This window comes from Pyxicephalus adspersus, chromosome 10 (assembly GCF_032062135.1).
Source record: "Pyxicephalus adspersus chromosome 10, UCB_Pads_2.0, whole genome shotgun sequence".
Taxonomy (NCBI): domain Eukaryota; kingdom Metazoa; phylum Chordata; class Amphibia; order Anura; family Pyxicephalidae; genus Pyxicephalus; species Pyxicephalus adspersus.
In genome coordinates this window covers 40,829,907-40,856,074 of record NC_092867.1, presented here as the reverse complement: position 1 = coordinate 40,856,074, position 26,168 = coordinate 40,829,907, and the positions used below count along the sequence as shown (strand labels likewise).

The window sequence follows — 26,168 nt, the reverse complement described above, 5'->3', positions numbered from 1 at the left end:
TTTATACTGTAAAACATATTTCTCCCTGGACTGGATTATTTTCTTTGCCTCATTTCACACATTATCAGTGATACAGAATACCATTACATAGATATGTTTGTGGGTTTGCAATGGTTTTAATGGGAAGCTAATGTAAACTTCACATTATTTGCTCTGTCTTAAACTAACATCCTTTTCCTCCCAGTAACAGCAGTTCTGTCTCATCCAGGCCAGGCATAGGGGGGCTCTGATAAGCCTGAGCGCAGAGTCTCAGTGTAGGCTGCCAGAAGCTCAGCTTCCTTGAAAAAATATTCCTTCTTTCCCTTTGCAAGGTCTCCTTAGTAAGTTTAGTGCTTACCATACAGGAACAGGCCCTCACATTGTCTGTTGACCTTTCACATTTCCACAGTAGCTGGGAGGGATTGTGCGTTTTTTCCGCTCTTTGTTAAAAAAGTTCCCCCACCCCTAGTTTTAAACTTGAAGGCAGTTCAAAGGGGTTTCTTAAAGGCTGTCAGTAAGCACTTAGAAGCTGAAGTGGATCTGTGTGTGGAGTATAGAGGACCATGGCAGCAAAGCTGTGTGCTGTAATGAACCTTCTTGGGCTGATCACTTTGGTCCCTGCTACTTTGGTCAAGCCACATATTTATACAGCTGGATCTTCCCGTATAGCATCAACAATTGAAGTGCATGGGATATCTACCTTTGCTCATGGTTTACCAGGACACAAGGAATCAATTGAAAGAAGGGATGTTTTACACCATGCCAATAGGCATTCACCAAAAGCTGACCTACCAGACAGCCAGGGGACAATTTCTCCACCTTTGACAGGACCAGCTAAACCCAAAAAAGGGTAAGTGACATGAAGTGAATGACATTCTTTTTTATTTTTTTAAATTGTAATATCTTGGGGTTGAATCACTAAAGAAGCAGGGGATGTTCATTTAGAAAAGTGTATTCTGGCGAATCAGGTGTCAGGGTGAGGAAATTGGGAAAAAACAGGATTTATCTCAGCACATGATTTGGTCTTTACATTTAGTAAAAAGGACAGCTGTTACATTGTTATAATATTGTAATATACCACATCAATGGACTGACATCACCATAAGGATGCAGATTCAACCTGTATTGTATGTAGGACATCTGTTCCCAAATATGGTTAAGGAACGGCTCGATTCCTTGTGATGTCAAATGATGCATCACTTATATATTGACAGTAATTGTCTAATTATTAAAACATTTACAGATAAAGTATAACTAGGAAAAAAGCAATGGAATAATTATAATTTATTTTAAAATGAACGCAAGAGAAGCAGATAATTGCAAGTAGTTTATAGGTTATTTTATTTTTGAAAAAAACATATTGTTATTCCATTTAACAATGATTTGAGTAAAATAATTTGAACCAGCATTTGTAACACCTTATATTAAATGAGTTAGCTAAATTATTAGCTTGCCATGATAATAATAAACAGAAGAAGGTTAATAAGTGCAAATGGGTTAATAATAATAAAAGGGGATGTTACCAATATTTTGACACATTTCAGTGACTTTCCTTAACTGTCATGTCATTCTTGTAACTTGTCTTGTGTCCTGTCTCAGTAGTGGGTTAATAAAGATTATGTATACCTTTGCTTTTCAGTGAAATGCACTACATGTAAAATTGGCATTATTCATCTCATTTTATCACATAATATATCCCTGAAACCTTCTGAACTTGCCTACTTCTATCAGAGATTTTTCATGTGGTGTGTATACAGATGACTGCACCTTTCCTTCCTCCACTGTACTCCCCCAGTCCTACACCACTCGGCTCCTAACTGGAAGTAGTGGACATCTTTAACAGTTTTTTAAGCAAAGAACTGTAATGCCTGATATTCATGCTTAACATACAGAAGCAGAAAGGCTTCAGATACAACATTAGAATGCTTGAAGGAAGCTCTTCAGTTGACCAAGCAATAAAATGATTCTGGAAAGCTTAGTTTGTGGTTAAAGAAAAACTTGAAATTATACCCAGGAATCAAAATATTGCCAAACTTTTAGAGCTTTCTGAATCCCTTTTGGGTGAAAAAATCCTATCTTCATACCAAGGGAAATCGTTGGACTGATAGTTGCCAGCTGGACTGATAATGAGTAACAATATATATGAACATGTAATAGTGACAGCTGTCAAAAGGTGTGACCTCCACTCACTTTTTTGTGATGTCTCTGAGAAGGGAGGTTAAGGGCAGCAACAGCAGCAGCAAAAAAAAGATAAATGTAACAGAACTTAACTCTGCATTCAGAAAAATAGAATGTTAGAATAAAAGTGATGATTTATTAAGCCCATTTGTTGGATCTGTTATTCTGGTAGATTACACAGACACCACTTCCCATCATCATTCTCTGCTCCCACAAGTTGTCAGTGATGAAACTACTGTTTTATTCCATTGATAAATTGATTGCCAACTCTCAGAAAGAATCCGGAAATGCTCAGTCCTGAGGGTAAAGGGGTGGAAGGAAATTAGTCACTGATTTCCTTCTCTAACACAGTTTAAGACATTAGGTATATATTTAGAGCTCTAAGGTCTTCCTAAAGAGGACCTGCCACTTCACCTAAATTAAATGAATAAAGGAAAAGTAAAAAAATTAGGAGAAAAAAAACCATCAAAAACACATTCGACAAACCTACACATTCATGTTTTATATCCATATTACATACTAATGAAGCACAACTATAATTCACACTCCTAGTACACTATATACAGCTATACCCACAAACATAGGAATCATTTTAGGGTTTATTGAAAATTGTAAAGATTTGGAGAAAGTCATATTTATTTTTGTGTATCTGTGATTTTCACTGTTTCATAGGAAGGAACCATCCAGGGTACAATACCATTGCCTCTTGGTAGTACATAGGGCCCCCCTATATATAGTGTTCTAATATTTTTTTAATAAAGGAGACATCTTACCAACAAAAACATAGGGTCTTATTAATGATTATTCAATGATGAGGCAACTAATTTCTCTGTGCCCATATTACCATGCAATATACTCATGTGTTATATCTATCCAAGAGCTGTCAAACTCTAGTGCTGAAAGGCCACATGGAGGCCAGGATTTCTATATAAAACGGTCACTACATCTTTCTAAATTTACTGCAGTCTGATAGAGAAATGCTAAAAATGTGTGTGGATCTTTGAGGACTGGAGTTGGAGAACCCTGGGCTATCCTGTTGCCACGGAAGTCTTCCTAATTACTGTCACGGCTCTTTCTAAATTAGGCATCTGGTCTCTGTGCACTTCCACTGCCAAGTTAACTTGCTACAAGCATTTCCCCTTTTTGTGTGCTAAAATTAAATGTGTCTTATCATGAAAGAACTTCAATAACTATGAGTGAGTATACAGGTGGCTTTGTTTTACAATACATTGGGTAAGAGAAGGACCTTCCAAAGAGAACATTACGTGATAACTGACATTGGGTTTAGAATGATAATTGGAATCTAGTTAATGTTCATTTAGACCTGCAGTGTCCTGGGCTAGATGTTACATGAGCTAAATGTGCTATGTAACATACAAATAAAGTGCAGGGGTTAGACCTAGTGTAACCACCTAAATTAGTGTTCAGGGTGCCTCCGGACAATGGTGTGTGGTGTGGTGAGTGTTTAGTGCAGCACCGTTGTTCTCAGTGCCTCCCTCACATTGGTTGTCATACTAGCTGAGGATTCTTCTGACACACAGGTAGTGGCACCACAGTACACCTTTGGGACCGTTTGGTTTTGAGACACATGCTATGTACACACGTCAGATGATTCTCTGATACGAGCTATTGTGCTCATGTCAGATGAGAATAGATGAGTACAGAGGACGTCCGACGGTTGCTCATGTATCCATCCTGGAGGATCCATGAATGGCAGAAGATAGATGACTGCAATAAAAGTAAATGGTATGTACGTGGCCTAAGGGACCTGTGTTTGAGATCTGGCGCATATGCCACAGGTGCCCAGCACTAGTAACAACCATGGTGTCAGTGATTAGAGGGAGCTGTGACTCCATGTTTCACAGCCTACTTGTATTCACAGGAACAAACTAAAATTCCATGTGCAAATAGGAGTGAAAAAGGGGGTTGTGTGTTTAAATTTTTTTCAGTTTTAAATGGAGTGAGGAAGGGTTAGATCATCTGTCAAATTTACATTGATTTTTATTGATTGCAGAGATTCATCCATCTATTTGTACTGGAGACCCCTGTTACAGGGAAAAATAGGTGGGGTCAAATCCAAAGAACATGAGGTTAGGGGTAAATCTTTTTATGAAGTCATCTGTTCTGTGGACATTTGTCTACGAGGGGAAATCCCCTAGCTTTAGGAGACTTCCTACAGCTTCCTGTTGCGTCTCTTTGACAGGAAGAAAACATCAATTTCCTTAATACTATACATGCAGCAAACAAACTGCCAGGGGTTTGATATTTCTTTCAATACTTTTAAAGGATTTGGCTATATATGCATGTTAGGCAGCTTGGGGTGCAAGTTATGTTTTTTTTCCCAAAGCCTCAACGTGCGGGGTGCTGCCCCATTTTAGATACCTATTTTTTCTATAGAAATTCATAACTGAGCTAGGGGCTTAGGCTTAAACAGTCGTAAATCCTTCAATGTTATTTAGCTGAGAGCCAAAAACTAAAAAAACTGTAAAAAAAGTTTGTGTGCAAAACTGCAGTTCTAGTAGTAGTACAGAACATAAGATCATGTAAAAATGTTTGCAACAGACATAAATGTTCCTAGTTTTGTATTAGTAACAAGGTATTGGCTTATCTAATTTGCTAGCTAGAAATATCAACTGCATGTAGAGAAGTATATAGCTTTTTGGGACACAGAAAATATGTGTCCTATAAGTGCCTCAATCCAAGTACCAGGAATACAAAGAAGCTTTTCTGTTGCTATGGTAGATTGGCACCTTTTTATAGTAGTGGGGGCACACAATTGCCTTCAATCACAACCTCCTCTTTTATTTATTGCTGTCAATCTGCCCTTAGGAAAACATAAGAATATATTGGTAAATTCATAAACCAGCACATTCTGCAAACAATTCTCAAGAAACATTCAAACTCCTAATGAGAAGTAGTATCTGCATAGTATGGGATTAATATAAATATATGAACAATGGATACCACAATTCATTAAATTTCCGTTAGAAAACACAGATATATTTATTAAAGCTTTGGGTATGTCAATCATGCACTACCGCAATTCCCTGCATTGTAAAAAAATAAAAAAATCTTATTACACAGATATTTTTATAGGATGTAAAACTGTATCATAATTTATGACATTGGTCTGATAATGGGTCTGATGAATCCATGCTGATATATATATATAAATATATATATAAAAGTTGTCCCCTACATGACCTACCCTCTACTAAGTCCTTTTTAACTGAAGGAGAATATCAAATATTTTCTTACCACTTGATGCATTGCCAAAATTGGCAAGTGGTGCAGGTAGAAGTGACCGCTATCTATCTAATAGATCTATCAAGATCTATTAAATATATTGCTAACTGGTCAGATGAGGTGTAGCAAAGGACCCTGGGCTTTAGATCTGCTGATATTTACATGGAAAAAAGTTAAGTAAGGGGCCCTGTGTCTGTACACATGCAGTAATATACATGTTCTTGAGCAGAATTTTCTCTTTGTTGACATTGTCACACAAGCAATTTTATATACAGTTAGGTCCATAAATATTTGGACGGCGACAACGTTTTTCTAATTTTGGTTCTGTACATTACCACAATTCATTTAAAAATCTGAAAATAAAATGTTCATTTCTAATACTTGGTTGAAAACCCTTTGCCGGCAATGACAGCCTGTAGTCTTGAACTCATGGACATCATCAGATGCTGGGTTTCCTCCTTTTTTAATGCTCTGCCAGGCCTTTACTGGGTTGCTTTGGCTGTATGTTTTGGGTAATTGTCCATCTGTATTATGAAATGCCTCCCAATCAATTTGACTGCATTTAGCTGGATTTGAGCAGACAGTATGTCTCTGAACACCTCAGAATTCATTCGGCTGCTTCTGTCCTGTGTCATATCATGGATAAACACTAGTGTCCCAGTGCCACTGGCAGCCATGCACGCCCAAAGCCATCACACTGCCTCCGCCATGTTTTACAGATGATGTGGTATGCTTTGGATCATGAGCTGTTGCACGCCTTCTTCATACTTTTTTCTTGCCATTATTCTGGTAAAGGTTGATCTTGGTTTCATCTGTCAAAAAGAATGTTTTTCCAGAACTGTGCTGGCTTTTTTAGATGTTTTTGAGAAGTCCAATCTAGCCTTTCTATTCTTGAGGCTTATGAGTGGCTTGCACCTTGCAGTGCACCCTCTATATTTACTTTCATGCAGTCTTCTCTTTATGGTAGACTTGGATATCGATACGCCTACTTCCTGGAGAGTGTTGTAAACTTGGTTGGCTGTGTGTGGTGATGGGGTCGGATGCAGTAGGACTGGAAAGAAGGTGTAGTGTATGAATACAACAGTTTGCATCTGTACAGACTCACCTAATCAGCCATTCATTGGGTAGGCCACATTCCCACAGTAATTAGAGTGAACTTTTATTTTAGTTTACCTTATTATTAAAATATATTTATGCATGTAGCAGCACAATGGCTACATATTTCATACTGCATACTACAATTCCAAATAAAGAGTGTACAATGTATGTACATGTGTATTGTCTGCAGGCCAGTTTTTCTTTTTATACTTTTATTATGTTTGGTAGCATGGCAACATGGGTAGTAGAGGTAACTGCCTTTAGGTTGGTTCTTAGCTACTACCACCCTTATTCTTATCAAACTACCCTTAAAGTTAACAGGAAAACTTCAAACCTAATAAAGGCACTGGGGTAATTTTGGCAGCTGATTCTGAGACATATTGGGCCCAATATATTTATAAGCTGGAGGAGGCAACTCCTCCAGCTTATAAATATATAGAAAATATATAGAAAAGTTACAGAACATGAGTGTATGATGGTGGTGATAAAAATAGGATGTGTGCATTAAAATAAGGCTAGGAGAGCTCAGCCGTACCCTGGGTTGTACGAAAGCTTTAGTGTTGGCCGTTTCCTTGGATAAATCATTAGCTACAGGCTTTTTTTCCAGTGGTTACCTATTCATATTTTGGGAAGGCAAGGCCCCACATGAAAACTGGAAGAGGATCAATCCAAGGCATGTACAAACCCTTGTCGTAAAAAGCAAGCAGGGGAAATGAGAACAATGCAGGCATTTGACAGAGCTTGCAATGTATTACTTTAACAGGAAAACACTTCAATATATGATTAAGCTTTTCCTTTAGTACATTTGTGTTCCAGCACTAAGCTTCCATGAGCTCAGCTAATTATTTTCTTATCTCCATCCGGAAGGCATACTTTAAGTAGCCATATTTGTAATGCAATATTGTAGTAATATTTGTATATTGAAGTAGATCTAAACCCCAGCTTGGAGACATGAAATGTGCTGTGTGTCATATACACTTTTTTTCCAATATATTTTTTATTTTTTTTTAATACTGGACCAGTAGCCACCCCTGTTTTCAATAATGTTTCCCAGCACGGACGCAACATCATTGCTCTGTTGCTTGAGCCACTTATAGTCCCAGGGGTGACAAGATGACAACACAAGAGCACAGCTGGGAAATATTTGTCTTCCCACGACAGGAAGTGCTTGAAAAAAAATGTTAATTAAAAAAAGCTGAAGATTTAAAAATGTTGAAAACAAAATTTAAAATTACATTACTATGTAACTTAGCTATTTAGGTTTTTATGTACTGTGGAATTCAGTTCATAAAAATTTGGGCAGAGACAACTTTTACTAATTTTGGTTCTGTACATTACCACAATAAATTTTAAATGAAACAACTCAGATGCAGTTGAACTGCAGACTTTCAGCTTTATTTCAGTGGGTAGAACAAAAAGATACATAAAAAAGTAATTGGACAATTGACTCAAAGGCTATTTCATGGGCTGGTGTGGGCAATTCCTTTGTTATGTCATTATCAATTAAACAGATAAAAGGCCAGAAGTTGATTTGGGGTGGGGGGGCTTGTATGTGGAAGATTTTGCTGTGAACAGACAACATGCGGTCAAAGGAGCTCTCCATGCAGGTGAAACAAGCCATCCTTAAGCTGCAAACACAGAAAAAACCCATCCGAGAAATTGCTACAATATTAGGAGTCGCAAAATCTACAGTTTGGTGAACTTTTTGGAGAAAGAAACAAAGCACTGGTGAACTCAGCAACGCTAAAAGACCTGGATGTCCATAGAAGACAACAGTGGTGGATGATCGAAGAATCATTTCCATGGTGAAGAAAAACCCCTTAACAACAGCCAACCAAGTGAACAACACTCTCCAGGAAGTAGGCGTATCGATATCCAAGTCTACCATAAGAAGACTGCATGAAAGTAAATACAGAGTGTGCACTGCAAGGTGCAAGCCACTCATATGCCTCAAGAATAGAAAGGCTAGATTGGACTTTGCTCAAAAACATCTAAAAAAGGCAGCACAGTTCTAAAAAAAAACTTTCTTTGGACAGGTGGAACCAAGATCAACCTTTACCAGAATGATGGCAAGAAAAAAGTACGGAGAAAGTGTTGGACAGCTCATGATTCAAAGCATACCACATCATCTGTAAAACAGAAGCACCCGAATAAATTCTGAGGTGTTTAGAGACATACTGTGTCAATCCTGAGACATTCTTACTTTTTGCTTGTAAACTTAATGCCAGTCTGTATGCAGGAAATGGAAATCCATGAGTAATAGGACAAAAAAAGTAAAGATAATTGTGTGCTCTCCTCTTAACCATAAATTGTAATGTACCTTTATTGCGTTTTACTGAAGTCCCATTCCTTGGAGATTCCCATTTCCCTGCCTGTAGACTGGCATCAAATACTAATAATAAGTTCATGGGAAGCAGGAAGTTGATTTGTTTTAAGAATGAGACTTTACTGAAACAAAGAATATAGCCAGTCTTGCTTTAGAGGGGAACATCCAAATACCTATCATTTAAAAGACTATAAACCATAACTAAACTCAAAACCATTTTATACCTGCATGTTGTCATGCAGCTTCAGATTTCCACAAGCCCCGGGAACATGAAAACATTGTGGCAGTGAGGATCAGAATCTGTTTTTAGACTAAACCATTAATGAAACTATACTATTTGCCAAAGATCACAAATGTTGCTACTACAGCTGTGTTCTGGTGATGAAAACCAAAGGAAGCCCAGAGCTGCTGACAGGTACTAGACAGCTTTTAGTAGATTATGTAATAGGACAGCAGGTGGTATGAAATATGTCAGGCTTAGCTTGGGGTTTACATTGGCTTTAATGTTGTATATATGGAATATATATGTGCATGGTTTAATTTCAATGTACGCCTAATAAAACTGTACAGGGATCAAAACAAAAAGGGAAGACTTGCAGAATTAACCTAAGGTATGCAGTGAAATTAATACCATTAACAGCCAACTAATGGTATCAAAAGATCAAAATTGATTCCAAACACAGCCAGCCTACGATCAGAGAAGCATTGACATGTGTTATAGGTTTTCATTGGATAATTTGGAGGGAACCCCTGTAAAAAACAGATTATGTATGGCTATTACATGTTGGGCCATATCTTGAGAGCTCTCTCCTCTTTAAGATTTAACCTGTTTTACATTGGTGTATTTTTGTATTGTGTCAGGAAATTATGATGAAGATAGCCATCAGAAAAGGGGAGGGGGGCTCTTTCCTCTCCATCTCTGTCCCCTCTGTAGGTATACCTGCGAGCACTGTCATGTATGAAAGAGCACCGTTCGTCATTGCGTTAAACAATTTTGTCAAAATTGTATAAAGATGGCGGCATACATTACCCTTTCAATTATTGAGTATCTTGTATCCCATGGTAAAGCAGAGAAAAAGCATGTAAAATAAATATGTAAATAAGGGTTTTGTGTAGAATATTTCTACATTTATTTTACAAATAATGATGGCATCTGGCTAGCTAATACCTGTGTATGATCTAATATTTTGTGGAAAATGTGGCCCAAGTTTCTAGTAGTCTGCTTGTGGTTTCATCACATAACTATATTATATGCCTTATACCACATTCAGCCTTTTATTCATAACCAGCAGCCGTGCAGTTCTTACAACACACAGACCATACAAGTTTCAGCTGTCCAAATGCCAGCCTCCATCCCTTAATCTCCTCTCCCCACTTCTGTCGTCTGGAAATGAATCATTCCAGATGTCTATTTCCCAGCTTTAAACCAAGTAAAAATGCTTTTATTGTTTGTTTGCCAGAAAAGTGAAACTGCAGCTTGCCATGAAGACATTTGTTGCTACCCTTTACAGTTCATTGAAAAAGTGTGTTATGCTGCCTGTAAAATGATTATATTAAAAGCAATCATTCTATGTAGCCTGTATGCCTTCAATATGTCATCAAGTAAAGGAAAGTAGGGGAGAAAAGAAAGAAAGTATTGCATATTCCATAATGACAATTCCACCATATAATAAAGGATAAAAAAATTAGATCAGATTGATTTTACATTTATTGGTAATATATATTTCTCTTATTGTGCAACTCGTAATCCAGCCTATTTACAGAAAAATAGTCGCTCCGCTGTTTGGTATTATCACATGTCCCACAGTAAACATGGATCAGAGAAAGTAAAGGTAGGAGTTGTCTGATGAGATAGAAAAGAAAATTATAGACAAGTATGTTACATGAAAAAGCTGTAAGACCATCCTCCAAGCAGACAAGGGTTCCAAATAATATTCAGAAATCATGGGACTGTAACCAATGTCCCTGGATGCAACCACAGGAGAAAAACTGACACCAGATTGGACTGAAGGCTTGTGCGTCTGGTAGACAAAAAGGACAACTCTACAAAAAGATGAAAACCTAAACAAAGTCCATCAATTTTGATCAGACTCCACGTCATGTGACGGTGGGCTCAATGGTAGAGGACAAAGATAGACTCCATTGTTGATAGAAAAAAAATAAAGCCGGACTTGAATTTGGTAAAATGCATATTGGCAAGCCACAATGTTTCTAAGAGAACATCTACTGGACAAATGAGATAAAAGTGGAGCTTTTTGGCTAGTCACTACAGCTCTAGGTCCACAGACCAAAAAATGAAGCTAAACTATGAGCACCATACCTACTGTAAAACGTGAGGTCTGGAGGAGACAAACCTGATATAGTTGGAGCAGTTCGCTTAGGAACCAAAGTGTGCCAAACTACCTGACTGGTGCAGAAGTCTGTTTGAAAACTCCAAGAATCACTTGTTTTCACCCATGAGCTCTAAGGGTGGTAAAATAAAATTTACTGTATGAAAATTGTAATAATTGATATTTAATTGATGTAATTTGGTGATCTCAGGTTGCAGTTGATGATGGTCACTGCACTGAATCTCTTCTACTGTGCAGTAACATCTGTGTTTGGACAGCCTGTGGTAGGGACAGCCTATTCATACTAAAACACCCACACTTATTTTGTATGTTATTTGCTCAGCCAGTGATTGCTACCACTCAGGCTTTACTAATGACTTCCTGTGAACTGCAGTATCTCACTTTATCTCTTTGAGAACACTCAAGACCTGCAAACAGGTACAACCCCTAACACTGATCAATAATCAAATGCTTGTTCCCTGTTAGTTTAGTTAGTAGTTCCTTGTTAGTACTTAATTTAATATGTATGTTTAAATAAAAAAACTAGTTTAACCAAAACTGGTATAAATCACCTTTTATTATTTATTTCAAAATTCAGAGAGTAATAACCCCCTGAAATCCCACACTCCTAGCCATATCTAGATTGGCATTCTGACAATGAATGTTTCACATGCCTCATGCAGAAGGTGAAGCAAACACTTTAAAAACAAAGTATTTCTACCTTCCGGGGCACCCCAGTGAAGTGTTAAACTAACAATTTTATATGTTTATAGGTATGAACTCTCTTTTGTAAGTTCATACAAGTTCCTTGTCTTGTGAAGCCCTTGTGCCTTAATAAAGTTAATACCTGTCTTTCCCTTGCTCCCTTGCAGCTCCTTTTACCCTCTAAGAGTAAAGTGAAATACCTGGCATTGCAGATATAATATAGCATGTGACTTTTCTCGACTCCCAGACTGGTGTTTTATCATTTTGGCAGTGGTAGGGGCTCATAGCTCAAAATTTCAAAGCTTACACAGGGCATACTTTTCCAGGTCTTTGCGGCTAAACAGAGTATTGCAGGAGCAGCCAAAGTATATGCTGGTAGGTGGTGGTGCCCTGCAATGACAAAGGAAAGGTTCGTTTTAACCATTGTGTCTTATTGAAAATAAACTATTTGGCAATTTATAAAAGGTAATGTATTGCCATAAAAATTGTGAGAATATAGAAAGCTCTGCATAGTAGGCACCATACGATACCAGGACTGCACTGCCAAACTCCAAAGGACTTCTACCAACTTATAGAATATGGCTATTTGCAAATAGGGATGTGGGAATCCTCCTGTCGGTAAGCGATCTCCGGGCACTACAGGTCAAAATGAGGGCAAGCCCTAATTCTAACCTATAGTGCCTGGGGATCTCTCACTGAGAGGAGGATTCTCATGGCTCCATTCATAAATGCAGCCGCGATACTTCTCCTCTCAGAGTCCTGAGTCATGCGGCTTGTGTTTATGAATGAACGCGGACGTGGGAAAAATCCTCTGATAAATGCGGCTGCATTCGTTCATGAGCAGCCAGCGAGACTCTCACTGTGTTCCTGGATAGAGAAACTCTATCCAGGAACACATAGAACAGGACTCCTGTGTTCTTGGATAGAGAAACTCTATCCAAGAACACATTCAACTAGTAAAGGGCTGCAAGAGCAATCAGGGCAGTGCTCTGCTCCCCTCATTGGCCTTGCTGGTCCCAAAAACTCGGTCTCGCCGGCCGAATTTACAAAGGCCGTTCTCGCCTACGTGTTTGGTAAGCAAGAAGGGCTCAATTTTAAAAATTTGCTTGCTCATCCCTATTTGCAAAGCGTAGCAGTCCTTTCCATGTAGCCACCTGACTGTGTCTGGACCTGACAATAGGTTGAAAATTGTTTGCACAAGTGGGATGAAGGGTGTCTTCTCTCTCTATACCCCAGACATCAGGGTATTATAGGGGATGCTGCTTGGTTCTAGGAAGGGTTTTGATGCTTTTGGTTGCCAACTTTGCAGTGCTTACCTCATCAAATGATGGGAAACTTTTAGAGGGATGCTGCTTCCTTTGCACAATTTGTACATGTGTCTGCATTTTTTTATACTTACATTTTTATGATAAAGCCACTTGTTTGCTTTTTCTTCCTGGGAATCTGCACGCACCTCAGTTTTAATTTAAACTTTTGTGTCACTGAACCCAAGCGTGATAATCTGCTGGGAACTGTGAAAAAAATGAATGTAACTGTAAACATACAATGACCTCTTAAACACCCCCAACTTCCTAACATTGTTCCTGCTAGTGGCTGTGTGGTGGGTAAAGCATGGTGATTTCATATTATTGTATAAGCAACAACTGACCTTCCTATGAGACCACCGAAATATTTTCTTTGGCTTAGATCTGGGACCTTCAGAAGAGGCTCATGTCTTAAGAAAAGCATAAAAATGTTTATATAAAGTTCTGTACATAGCTATCGATTGTATGTGAAATGTCTGCCATGGGAAAACACTTTTTATGTAAACTATACAATATTTACACATTCATATCACATGCAAATAGTTTTCAAATCAACATGTAGAGCTCTTTTGACTAGAACCACAACTGCATTTAACTGCTTTGTCTAAAATTCTGTAACATTTTTATTTGTTTTTTTAAGTTTTGGATAGAGTACATAAGAGTTAAAAACCCTACAATGCTCATTTTACTGCCTGTGTACTGCTGGGAAAATTTCTCTCCACTTCATGTCTTGAAGATGCAACAGAAAGTGAGAACAAGAGGCAATTACCCTTTAGAATGCAGTTACTGGGACATCTGTGCCCACTGGAAGCTTTTGCTTTGTCCAAATATACTTGTTCTTTATATACAATATACTTGTTCTTTGTCCAAATATGTGTTCTTTATGTAAATACGGAAAAATTTCCCCTGGAAAAATAGAGTTTATATTTTTCCAGTAAAATAAAAATGGCAGGAAGTATAATCATTCTCAACCATTGTCACTGTGATAATGAGTTAAGAATTATCTAAATCAGGGGTGCCCAACAGGTGGATCGCAATCTACCAGTAGATCGCAAAGGCAACATTACTAGATCACGGAGCCCTGCCTTTCAAAATAAACTCTACCGTGCACAGGAGTTATTAAGTCCAAGTTTTTATTTTTGGTAGACCATTTTGACTCGGTCATTTTAAAAGTAGCTCGCAGGCAAAAAAAGTGTGGGCACCCCTGATCTATATAAAAGAAATCAGGATGGAAGCAAAATCCCAGCAGGGGTCCTTTCTAATCCTACTCCATCATTGCAAACTGGAAAACATGGGTTTTGTCTGGACGTGCAGTTTGAGTTCTTATAATAGTTAAGTTAATAGTAATGTAATACATACTTTTTCATTTTTATATTCTTTCCCCTAACTAGAAAATGGTGCTCAGTGGTGAAAAGTCAAGTAGTGTCATACGTGGACTTGTGCAAAACCGAAAAATATGTAATAAGGTCTCAGCAGCCCTGTCCAATTGGAACCCCAGACTGTCACAAGACTATGTGAGTATTTCAATGATAATTCTAATATTTAAATGTGCTTTAAATTTATCTAGAGGTGTCGAGAAATGTGAAGGGTTTAGACCAGGGTTGCCCAACTCAACATTTTTAGTATTTCTATATTAAACATTGCTAAGCTTAGAAAGGTGTGGTCTTTAAATCATTAGAAAATAGCCAGTATGTGGCCCTCGGGGACTGAAGTTTTCAGCCGTGCACATCATATTTGAGCTCTGCACTCTGCCAGTCTTCCATATGATCCTATAGACCACCAAAAAAAAAGTACAAACAGAAGCTTTACCGTGACATGGGCTCTAAAGCTGTCATGTTACTTCCCTTCCCCAGGGTCCCAGTGACCATTAAGGACTCTGTATACACCCTAATCCCTCCCTATTCACCAAACTGGAGAAATATACTAGAAAGGTTTTGAGCTGAGGTATAAAACCTCAAAAAAGAAACAAGCTTTCTAAATGACAATAAATAAAAAATAAATGACAACAATAAAAAAATTTACTAATATAGTTTTGTTTAGGAACATTGCTAGGTAAAACTCTCAGGCTATGTTAATTGGCCAAGCAATCAGAATCATCACCTCTGTTCCCTACAAGGCTGGTTTTGGAGTAGGGCCAGTTAAGCAATTGTCCAGGCCTCACCTTTTCCAGGGCTCCAATTTACTGAATAATAAGGGTGCAGGAATTTGGAATGTGGTGCATTTTGGGCCCTAACTTTACTTACCCTGAGACTCATTTTGTCTAAAATCTATTCTAGTCCACTGATCAGGGAAATTACCTAAACGTAGCACAATGATCATTCTGACTGGCAATTCAAGAATAGTTATCCAAAATTACCAATCCTGCATGTAAAAAAAAAAACACATATGTACTTTACTTGTGAATTTAGCACTTGGAGTTTCACTAAAAATTTTGTGGTCAAATGTACAGCACCTACAGCTACTATAGGCTGGACTTTGTTTCCTCTCTGGAATTGTCCTTTCATATGCAACTACAGAGAAATTACCCCTGGAAATGGTCAGTTCAGGTCACAAGTAAGATCTGATTTGATTTGATTGTTTGACCCATAACAAGGATAGGGGTAGATCTCCGTTATGGAGACATTGACAATAAAAAATATCAATCCCTCCTGACTCCAAATACAACTAAAAAATTTTTAGGATTTTTTTTTTGACTACCATTATCAACCATGTTTAGTGGATGGTTTTATGTTGGATGGTTTTATGTTGCAGGTACAGACTCGCTCAGAAGCCAGTTTATGAAATAAAAAGAAAGTTTGTCACCAGTTTAGAATGGAAATGTTGCCCTGGATATACTGGCTCAACCTGTGAACATTCTGGTAAGAACAGAACAAAATGATTTAAAAAAGGATCACATGTAGCATAGGATTATTAATATTTTTTGGTGTTTCTTATGACCACCTTTTATTCACTCCTTCAGTAACTGTTGACATCAGCATTTTTTTTGTATTTTTGTCAGACCTCCAGATATTTGCACATTTTCACCTGTCAGCACATTTATCCTCCTATTTTGTCAAAACTGGTTAATAAATTTGGACCTTTTTAATCTTAACTTTCATAGTGGAGAATGCCATAGACCACAATGGAAATCTGTACCTCTGTCCTCCACTTATTGAAACCTATTTGCCAGGAAATGAAACTGTTCCCACTGTGATTTTATTAGAGAACAGGTTTCTAAAAGTGGAGAACAAAATTTGTTTTCCCCAACTTGTTTTAAATATTAAATGAATCTCTTAAACTAGAGAATGGTATAAATTGTAGCATGGCAAATAGTTACAATTGAAGTCAACATATGCACAAAGTAAAAGAAATCAATCAACTTTCATCATTTTGACTGCTTTAAGTTTATAAAGCACACAAACTGGCTTATTTTGTTTATTCTGCTGGAAATATTTCTTGTATAGCTGAAACTATAAATACTGTATAAATAGCATTTGTTCAATAGTTTGCGCTTGTTTTTCACAGATCCCAATTCTATTCCCATTCCTCTGGGACAGACATCCAAAGCTGAAAAAACACAAGAGGCCCCAGTAATTGCAGGTGAGGTCCTCCTATTTATATGGGTGAATACTGACAATGCTGGAAGGAAGAACTGTGATTACTACCAAATCAGCCAATCTTCTTATGTCTTTCATTTTCACATGTGGCACTAGAAACATGAAAAAATGTCCTTATTATATATCTTTAAGAGCTTTTTATTTTCCTTAAAATAATTAAATAATTATTATTTAACATAATTATTTAATTAATATGTTATATAATCCAAATATTTTTTTAACAAGTCATTTTTATGTTATATTTTCATAGATACAGTTTAGAGTGACTCTATTACTGATATTTTACACATAAAAATACACAGCCCTGAATGGTTTTCCTAAACTTACAACAATCTGCTCACAGATTTGGATCATCATCTTGCCTAAACTCAGTTACTATTTTCCAGAGGTGACAGAAATCCTTCAAGAAGTAGAAAGCCAGGAGAGTATGCTGGAGGATATACAGAATGACATTCACCAGGCTACCAACCATCTCATGGAGCTACAGAATGCCCTTGGACAAAATGTCACCACTGCCTTTACCAAGAGCATCAATGAGACAGACACACCTGAAGAGAAAGGTAAAAAGTTCTTCCTTTTAAAGGTCAACATTTTATTGGTAAATCTATTGTATGAAATGATGGTAAAGAGATAAACTGAAAAACAGTTGCAGACAATAGACTGCAAGGAAAGCCTACATGCTGGTGTGGACTCTGCGCTAAGAACTGAGCTATAAAATATGCTTTGGGCACTGCCATAACCAGTCACCAATCCATGTGTCAACACTGCACAATTATAATAATTCTATTGGTTTTATAGGTATTATAGACATAGAATTATAACTATTATATAGGAATTCCCCTAAAAGTATTTTAGGACCATCGGCATTAAACTCTTTAAGGCAATGAACATTTTGGAGAAAAATGTAAAAATATAAATAAAGCAAAATGATTGTCATGGACAGCTCCTCCACACCCCTGCATGTAGGATAAATATTTTTCTATAACTCCCTGAAAGTCCTGCAATGTTTTAATGTGGAAATATTGACTTCAGGCAATGGGTCATTGCTTGGCCCTTCACCTCAAACACCCAACACCTATGATTAGTGGGGTCGCCCATTATAGTGATGGGCCAGTTGGAAGGTTGGGAGGGGTACCGACTTTTTTTGTTGAAATTATTAAAGTTATACTCCAGGAATTTACATTGGTACAATTTCACGTTTTTTTAAATAAATTTTATCCAATAGAAATTTCCACCAGGATACACTGAAACTGGTGACTACTTTTCTTTTTTTACCATTCTATAAATCTTCATATACATACCAGACCAGGTAAGCAGGATAATGACTACAACTAGGGAATCAATAAGTTTACAAAATGTTGTACTAGACAACTATAATCTACACACAGCAAACCTTCTGCATGAATGTACCACCATAAGTTTAAGGACATTGTGTTGCCCTAGGCACATGTAAGTTGCCCTGTTCTTGTGAAAGCTGTGTCATTTGTATTGTGATTGCTAGAATCCACAAGGTAGAATGTGTTCTGTTTTTCTTTGTTACCTTTCTATGGTACAATTCACCAAACAAAATAGTCTGTTATTTTTCTGAACTGTAATGAGCTTTCTGACTACCCTCACCAACCCCTTCACATACCTTTTATATATTTCTTTTCCTCTCTGATTTAGGTTTGCATATTCAAAGAAAGAAATCACAATTTATAATGTTTAGGTTTGGTGCTACACCACAAATGCCATTACGGTAACAGCCCTGGCCATAGCTACTATCACTTAGGCTTTACTGGCCATCCAGATGGAAGATTGTCTGAGACAAGTTTTCTTCTCCACATACAATGTAAGAATTGTCTACATTTAGGTGAAGGTTGGATGAATACTGAGCGAAAACATGTATAAATAGACATCTATGTTTCAATGAAAGCAATACATTTTATGTCTGATAAAAACAACAATTCAGTACATTTTTTCCATTCATCCACATTTCTTTGTTTGTCTCCTGCACCGAGTTCTCTGGTGGACCCTAGAACACCTCCCCTCTATTAATCTCCATATTTTGACTTTCTAGTTCGGCAGTGAAGAAACTTTGGCAGGACTGACAATGTTGTTTGTGAAAACAGTTGTGTTGTTAGCTCAGGGCAACAGATCTCTGGATTTCTAGCAGGGGCTGCAGGTTTTTCTTTGTATGTCCATTTTGCTTAGAGACAAACCATGGGGAAATGTGCATTACCTTGGGTTAGACAGGTACTGATTTTATTTTTGTCCAGACAGATTTTTCTTTCCAGTGCTTTCCACCTAACCAAAATGTGCAAATTGAGCAGCACTGCTTGCAACCAAACTTTGCCAACAGAGTTTTACATCAAGAAATAATTGTAAATGTATTTATGTAAAGTACATTTCTCACATTTGCATTCTTTTTCACAAATGAACTAATGAATATGCACTGTTTTATTTACTTCCTAAAAATATAGAAATTGATGACCGCCTCCTTCGAGAAGTGTTTCTACCACATGTGGAAAATTTTCTAAAAGCTCATTTTAACCCAGTGTGGAACACTTTTAACAAAAGTCTGCAGAATCTGAACAGCATGGTTAAGAACCTCTCTGAGAATGTGGAATCCAACAAAAAGAGACTGGATACATTCTTGGAGAATACTGTACCCAAACAGGACCTTTATGAGCTAGGAACAAAATTTGAATCCAAAATTCAGGAAAACGTTGACAAACTCGAGCAACTAAAACATGAAATGGCCAACCACTTTCATACACAGCAGGCAGTGATCCACTATAACTTCACCATGCTTAAAACTGACACTGACATGAAGCTGAAGAGGAATTTGAAAATGCAGCATACACAGTATTCTTACCTGAACTTTAGCATTAGTGAACTTCGAAGGGGTCAGGAAGAAATTCAGGATCATCTGTTGGATTTATCTCAGAATATTACATTACAGTGTGCTCCAAGAGAAGCAGAAGTGGTAACCGTCACAAGTCCACAGATAAATGATACTCTCGGAGTACATGAGAGAGAGATTCAAGATCTATTAACAGAGCAAGATGTCATTTTTGAGAATATTTCTACATTAGAAAAATGGATAAAAGAGCTCCGCACAGAGTTTAAAAAAACTTCTGAAAGTGTCCAGGTTCAATTCATGGAGAAGAGCCTCATTTTGGAAGAAAGTAAAGTCTCAATCCAAAGACAGATTATGGAACTAAACTACACTATTCTTGGTGTACAAGAAAGTATTGATGCGCTCTTTAAGGATTGTGACTGTCACAAATTTAATTCAGATATTCTTGCTCTTGTGGAAATACAGAGGAATTTCTCTAACCAATTTAGGGACATTTTGTAAGGAATTGAAGATGTCAAACAAAAAGAAGGAAGTTCAAAGATATCACTGCAACATTCAGTGGAAGATCTCTCATTGGAACTCCAGCTTAACCGGCAGGCTCTAACAGCCCAACACGAACAGGGCCGGAAGCTCATGCACATCACCACTCAGCTGCAATCTCAAGCCACAAACATAAGTGATGATGTTAAATTTCTTAGGTCGGAAAATGATCAGATCGACAATCGTATCAAACACCTGGACAGTTCATTTAGCTCTTTATTGGAAGATGCAAAAATACATGAGAATGTCCTGGAGGCACTGGTGGGTGAAGAAGTTCTGGACCTTTTCTCAAAAGATAACCCTGAGGTACTAGATATATCAATAGCAAAAATATATGAATCACTAAATATTAACATAGAGAGGATAGACAGCCATCAGGTAACAATAGATTCCATTATTGATCGACTGAACTTTCTGGAGATGCAGCTACAAAAAGATAATTCACCAGTTACAGCCACCATCTTCAATGTTGAGCAACACAGTGAAGAAAAAACCTATTACGGTCCCTTCCAATAAAGTAATTTAGCACACATGGAACCAAGCCATGAAGCATCGAAGGACACTGACGAGCCAGAGCACAGCGATGTCATCATCTTGAAAAAGGACATAAAGAATCTTAGTGATAAAGTGATCAGGCTGGAGTCTTATTGTACTGAAGGACATATTAATAGCAATCACACAACTGAAGCCCTATTGAAACCACTTCATGCATCCATTGCTTCTATCAAAGGCGACATTGCAAACCTAAGAGATTTTTATAATGAACATATAGAGTTATTCCACAAAATCTTTGGAAATTATGAAGTTCTCCTTTCCTCGAATGTGACCCTTGACGTTTCTCAGCTTCAGTCTTTCATTGATAAGAAAACAAGAAAGAAACCGAAAGGAGCAGAATTACAGAATAAAAAAAGTGGTAAAAAGCACAACGGTGACTAAAAGCAGAAGTCTGTTCAAACATGAATACTAAAGCAAGGTATGTTATTTCTTTAAATTTTAGGGCCTACAACTTTTTTTATATTCTATTTTTTATATTTTAAGTATCCTAAAAACAAACAGAATATTAATTACAATTAGGTATATTCATGGTTGTCTGTAAAAGTAAAAAAAAAAATATTCTGTTAGTGATCCTGTGTTAGTGACAGACAACTCCTCTCTTCTAAAATAAAATTGCCTATATGGAAAGGTAAAAAATATAGAAAACTGGACTCCAGGCAGTGTACTACACTGATCAGACTGCCGACCCGTAGTGCTAAACCCCATCTCACTTTCCCAGTTCTGCTGTAGAAGGGGATTATAGGGGTACACTAGCTGCACTTAAAGACAAAGTACTTTAATCAAATACATAACTACATTTTTGTGCTTGGACTTCAGCTTTATAAGTATCAGTATATCTCCACATATTTGTGCCAATATGCCCGTTTTACGGGCAATTGGTATTGGACCAAATAAGGGTAAGCCTTTTCTGGATTTTCCTCAATTACCGTCATGGTGACAAGTTCACCAGACAAGAAGTGAGATCAAAGTAATATGGACACTAATAAAAAGCTGCAAAGGTGTAAGCATTTCCTGATAATACTAAAAAAAAATATATTTTATTTTTTCTGGTGCTGCCTTTGAAGATTTTCCCTTATAGCAGCTCCAGATAGCAGTAAAAAAAATAACAGAGGCCCTTATCTTTCTATACTCCAAAACTAAAATAAATATTGTGGTTGGACATATACATTAGCATTCGGGTAATAGGTTTATTATGTGTTTTAATGTTGAGATAAATTATATATTAAAGTATTAGGTCAGATTTTATTGAGCAAAACATGAAAAAAACTCTGGTCCGCAGTAAAAAGTTTGAAGTGAACCTGCTGAACATATTTAATTTGAGAGAATGGTTTTAGGGGTTCTATTAAAATTACCCATCATAACAGAAATATGGGGGCTGCTATTGCTGACCTCCTTTTTTCAACACTAGCTACAACACTGGCCGATACTCTTTATATTCAACAAAGTATGATGAAAGAATAAAGGTGACAGCTCTTGTACTTGCACCTTTAGGAACAGGTTAGCTGTGGGTGCTCCAATATTTCCATATTTAGGAACTACTTTTTGTAAGTTTGGATATACCATATAATTATAAAATGCAGCAGTTAATAAAACAAAATGGAGGATTCTGTTGCTTGCTCACTTGGAGAGAATTTACTAAAACTATATCTTCCATTCATACAAAAAAAGGGTACTTCTAATTTATACATTAGATCTCTTCTTATAAATTGTCAAGCCTGCAGAAATCGTTCATAAGCTCCAGTGTGATAAATTATTGATAGGAAGCTATTGGATTCAATTAGTGTAATAGAATTTGGGGCTGCTTCAGCATCTTTACTTGGCAGAGAATTGATAATAATCAGGAAAATCAATTAGAAAGTGAAATTACATAATTTGCTGTAAGGCCAGGCTATGCTACCTAGTGAAAAAACATAGAAAACCGAAAATGTAAAGTGCAAGAATATTGCATGTCCTTCATAGAGGACAAGTAAAAATGTACAAAACATGTCATGTTTTTATTTCAATAAAAATTATTTTCATGAACACTTGCATGGAAGTTTCCATATTTTCACAGGACTTGGCCTGTTTTATTACTACAAAAGCAGCTAACAAGTATTTCAGCTCATTACTAGAAAAGTGCAAACATGATTGGATCTGCCAAAAAAGCCAAAATCAGAGGATTTCTAATGTAGAAGTAAATAAATAGGAAATCATGACGATAAGGAATAAAACACTTGCAGGTGAAACTTCAGGAAAAATCTATACAATATATTTGAAATATTGTACCAATGTTTTCTACTGCTGCTTTAAATGTATCTGCAGCAAATCAACCACTAAACTTCCTCCTTTCCTTCCAGGTTAAAGAAAGGCCATGCCCCTGCTGTCACATACAAATGCATTGCAGATCTCAAACCATTTCTATGTAGAATGATGTGCACATATTTTTAAAGCTTTAGACAAGTTTTCAGTTTTAGGATGTGTTCTACTTCTACAAATGTGTGTGTGTGTGTGGGGGGGGGGGGGGGGGGGGGTGGAATCTGTGATTTGGGAGCCATATTCACCTTTTTTTTCTCCCTCATTTAGAGTCTCCAGCAGAATTCTACACTGGTATTACAAAGGAGCCAAGGAAATTCTCCATAAGATAACGTAACATTGTGAAAACAATAAAAACTATCACCTCTCCCACCCCGCCCCACACTAGAAGATGGCTATTTTACAGCACCTTACACTGGAAGACAATTTTTAATTCCATCTGATTTGGTGCAAGGTACCCTAGGAAATCTGCATTTTGGAGACTGGTAAACACTTATATTTTGCTTTAGCTGAACCTTTTACAATATTTCACATTTCCAGAACACTTGGTTTCAGTGGCTTGGTTACCCGATTCTTAAAGTGTGAGCATCTTTCTTTGTATCTGTGAACAAACCTGAATAGCCGAAGAAAAACCATGGAGCAGCTGACCGCCCAGAGCTGGATCTGTCATTTGTGAACCAACTATATGAATTTCTGCTTCAAGATCCACTGATAATTATGACTTTCTAACATACAAGTTGGAGTTATTGTCCTTCACTGACATTTTGACAGAGTTAGGAATTTGCCTGTTCTGTTTTTCAAGACAACTCCTGGTGAATACCTGGGACTGCCAGCATGTGAGGCACAGCTACATGCCTGGCATATAGCTCCTGTGTAAGACAATCAATACGTCTTCAGCTCTGTGCGCTCTAAAGAATACAAAGTTTATTCCAGTATGGAAACTTGCTGCAGAGGATTCACTATGGCGTTACTCACATGCTTGATTTCCTAGTCATTACTTACCCAGAGTCAGTTATTTAACTCACGGATCTAATATCACAGGCAAGCAGGGTTCAATTTGTTCCCTTACTGGCTCCCTATTAATAAAGGTTTCGCATGCCATCTGTACCCATCCCTCCTATAGTTCGAACTGCTAAGATCTAATACAGCTGGTACAAAGCAAAGACATACGCACCTGTAAAAGAAGCACCCACAAAATCCTGGCAGTATCTTGGCCCTAACAATATTCATAAGAAGTTATCACTTGGAACTCAGCTGACCAGGTCAGCTACCAGGCCACTGACAACAAATGTGTTGCTAATGTCTGATTCTTTGTACCTGATTTCTTAAAGCTCTCCAAGGCTGGAGATGCTGGTGATCCAGCAAACCTGGAATGTATTTCCTAAAAGTCATTTGCTATTTGTTTTCAATCCTGGACCAGCTCCATTCCAGGTTTACTGGATTATTCAGCATTACTGATGAAAGTGTATCCTCTCCAGCTTCAGAGAGCTTTAAGAAATCGGGCCCTTTGTCTCATTCTGACTTACTTTACTTCATTTATTATAAATATATTACAATTTGGGTTTTTCTAGCCCAAGCTAGAGACAGTTTATAATTCCCCAAACCCCTTTCTTTAGTTTTGTATAGCAAGAAGAATTATAAACTCTTCTGTTATTGCTGTGTCTGGTAGGGTGATTACCCTCTCCATTTAACCTGGGGACAGTGAGTTTGGAGTTGTCACCAGAACAGAAAAAAGGGTAAATCCTACATCCTGGTTTTAGTGTCAGCAGGACAGAGACAGCAAAAATAAAATGGGAAGATTTGACCCCCCCTTTTTCTATCCAAACCTAAAAATGGATAGAAGTACCCTTTATTGGAAGTCTATTGTTCTGTTCATTTTAAATAAGCACATTCAGTAGTTCTGCACTTATAATGTATTAATGACAAAGCTGATGGTGCTTAAAGACCAATACATCTTTATAGATATACATCTCCTTGCTAGATATGTGTATGTGGCAATAGAATACACATGACCTGTATATGGAGATATTTATCTATATATACCTTCTAAAATAAAGTTCTTTGTTGTACCTTTGAGGTTAGAGGAAGTGTTCACACTGCTCCTGCACCATTGGCCTCTGCACTGTGCATGGAAACCTTCCCATAAAATATCTCCAACTGGCAGCCTACTAACCAACAATATAGTGATCATTATTAAAACTAATGTAAGCCAAAACAAGGACTTTGCATGGTATCTGCATTTATTGTATAACACAATTTGAACATTTTATCTGTTAGGTAAATGATTTTTAATATTGTACAGAAATGCAACCGTTTTGCTAATGACCTCTGTTTTGTTAACAAACCTCCGAGTTTGGAAAATACCACTGAGTTTATATATAAAAGCAAAATGTTGTTTAAATTACACAGGAACCAGTCAGATATGAATATACTATAGCTAGTGATTGCTAGGGATTACCATAACTTTTTATGTACAGGTCACTATATGTGTTAGGAACATTTACATATCCAGCAGCATTTCTTATGTCCCCATTTGTAACTACCGGTATTCTTTCCTGCACATCACATGAATTGTAAATCCTGATATCATACATACTACTGAACAATCATTGAAATTGTGTTCTTTGTACTTCCACTGTCATGTCATCTAATGTGTCTTATTTATTGTATGTAGATAGCACTGATTTGTCACATATATACTATTATTGTCCTGTTCTTCTATATGACTGTGTTTCATTCTGTTATTGTTTTGTAACTTTTTGTACTATAAAAGTATATATACTGTTGGGCAAAATGGTTTGTTATTTTGGTATATAGGTATAAAGTTAAAATGTAACTTTTTCCCAATATGTAAAAAAAACTTGTGCTCTGGCAGCACTTAATAAATGGGAAATTTGCAACCACTGTGGGGTATTTTTTATAAGACATTGTCATTGTAATACATACACTTGTATTTATTTTGTGGTGTCGGTTAGAGAACACAAGTATATTCTATCATTGGCTGCACTCTTTCATCTTGCTAGTAATAAGTATTTAATGTTTTGTGCAAATAAAGTGTGATTGATTCTATATTGGAATGCTGGCTTATTGTTGGGCCTTCCACAAAAAGCCATCCGTTGTCCTTGATGCCTCCATTGTGGACGACTCCTCTGCAATAGCCAGCTTGCCCAGGTGTCT

At 37.2% G+C, this 26,168-nt stretch overlaps 1 protein-coding gene across 1 annotated transcript; it reads left to right on the top strand.

The window, feature by feature from the left end:
• Positions 1-323: 323 nt before the first annotated feature.
• MMRN2 (multimerin 2) lies at positions 324-25,894 on the top strand. The gene is given in 7 exon segments (XM_072424015.1): positions 324-829; positions 14,558-14,680; positions 15,918-16,024; positions 16,671-16,745; positions 17,149-17,322; positions 19,225-21,117; positions 23,262-25,894. Coding segments are annotated over 6 exon segments (2,622 nt in total). The 5' UTR covers positions 324-542; the 3' UTR covers positions 21,081-21,117; positions 23,262-25,894.
• The last annotated feature ends 274 nt before the right edge of the window (positions 25,895-26,168 follow it).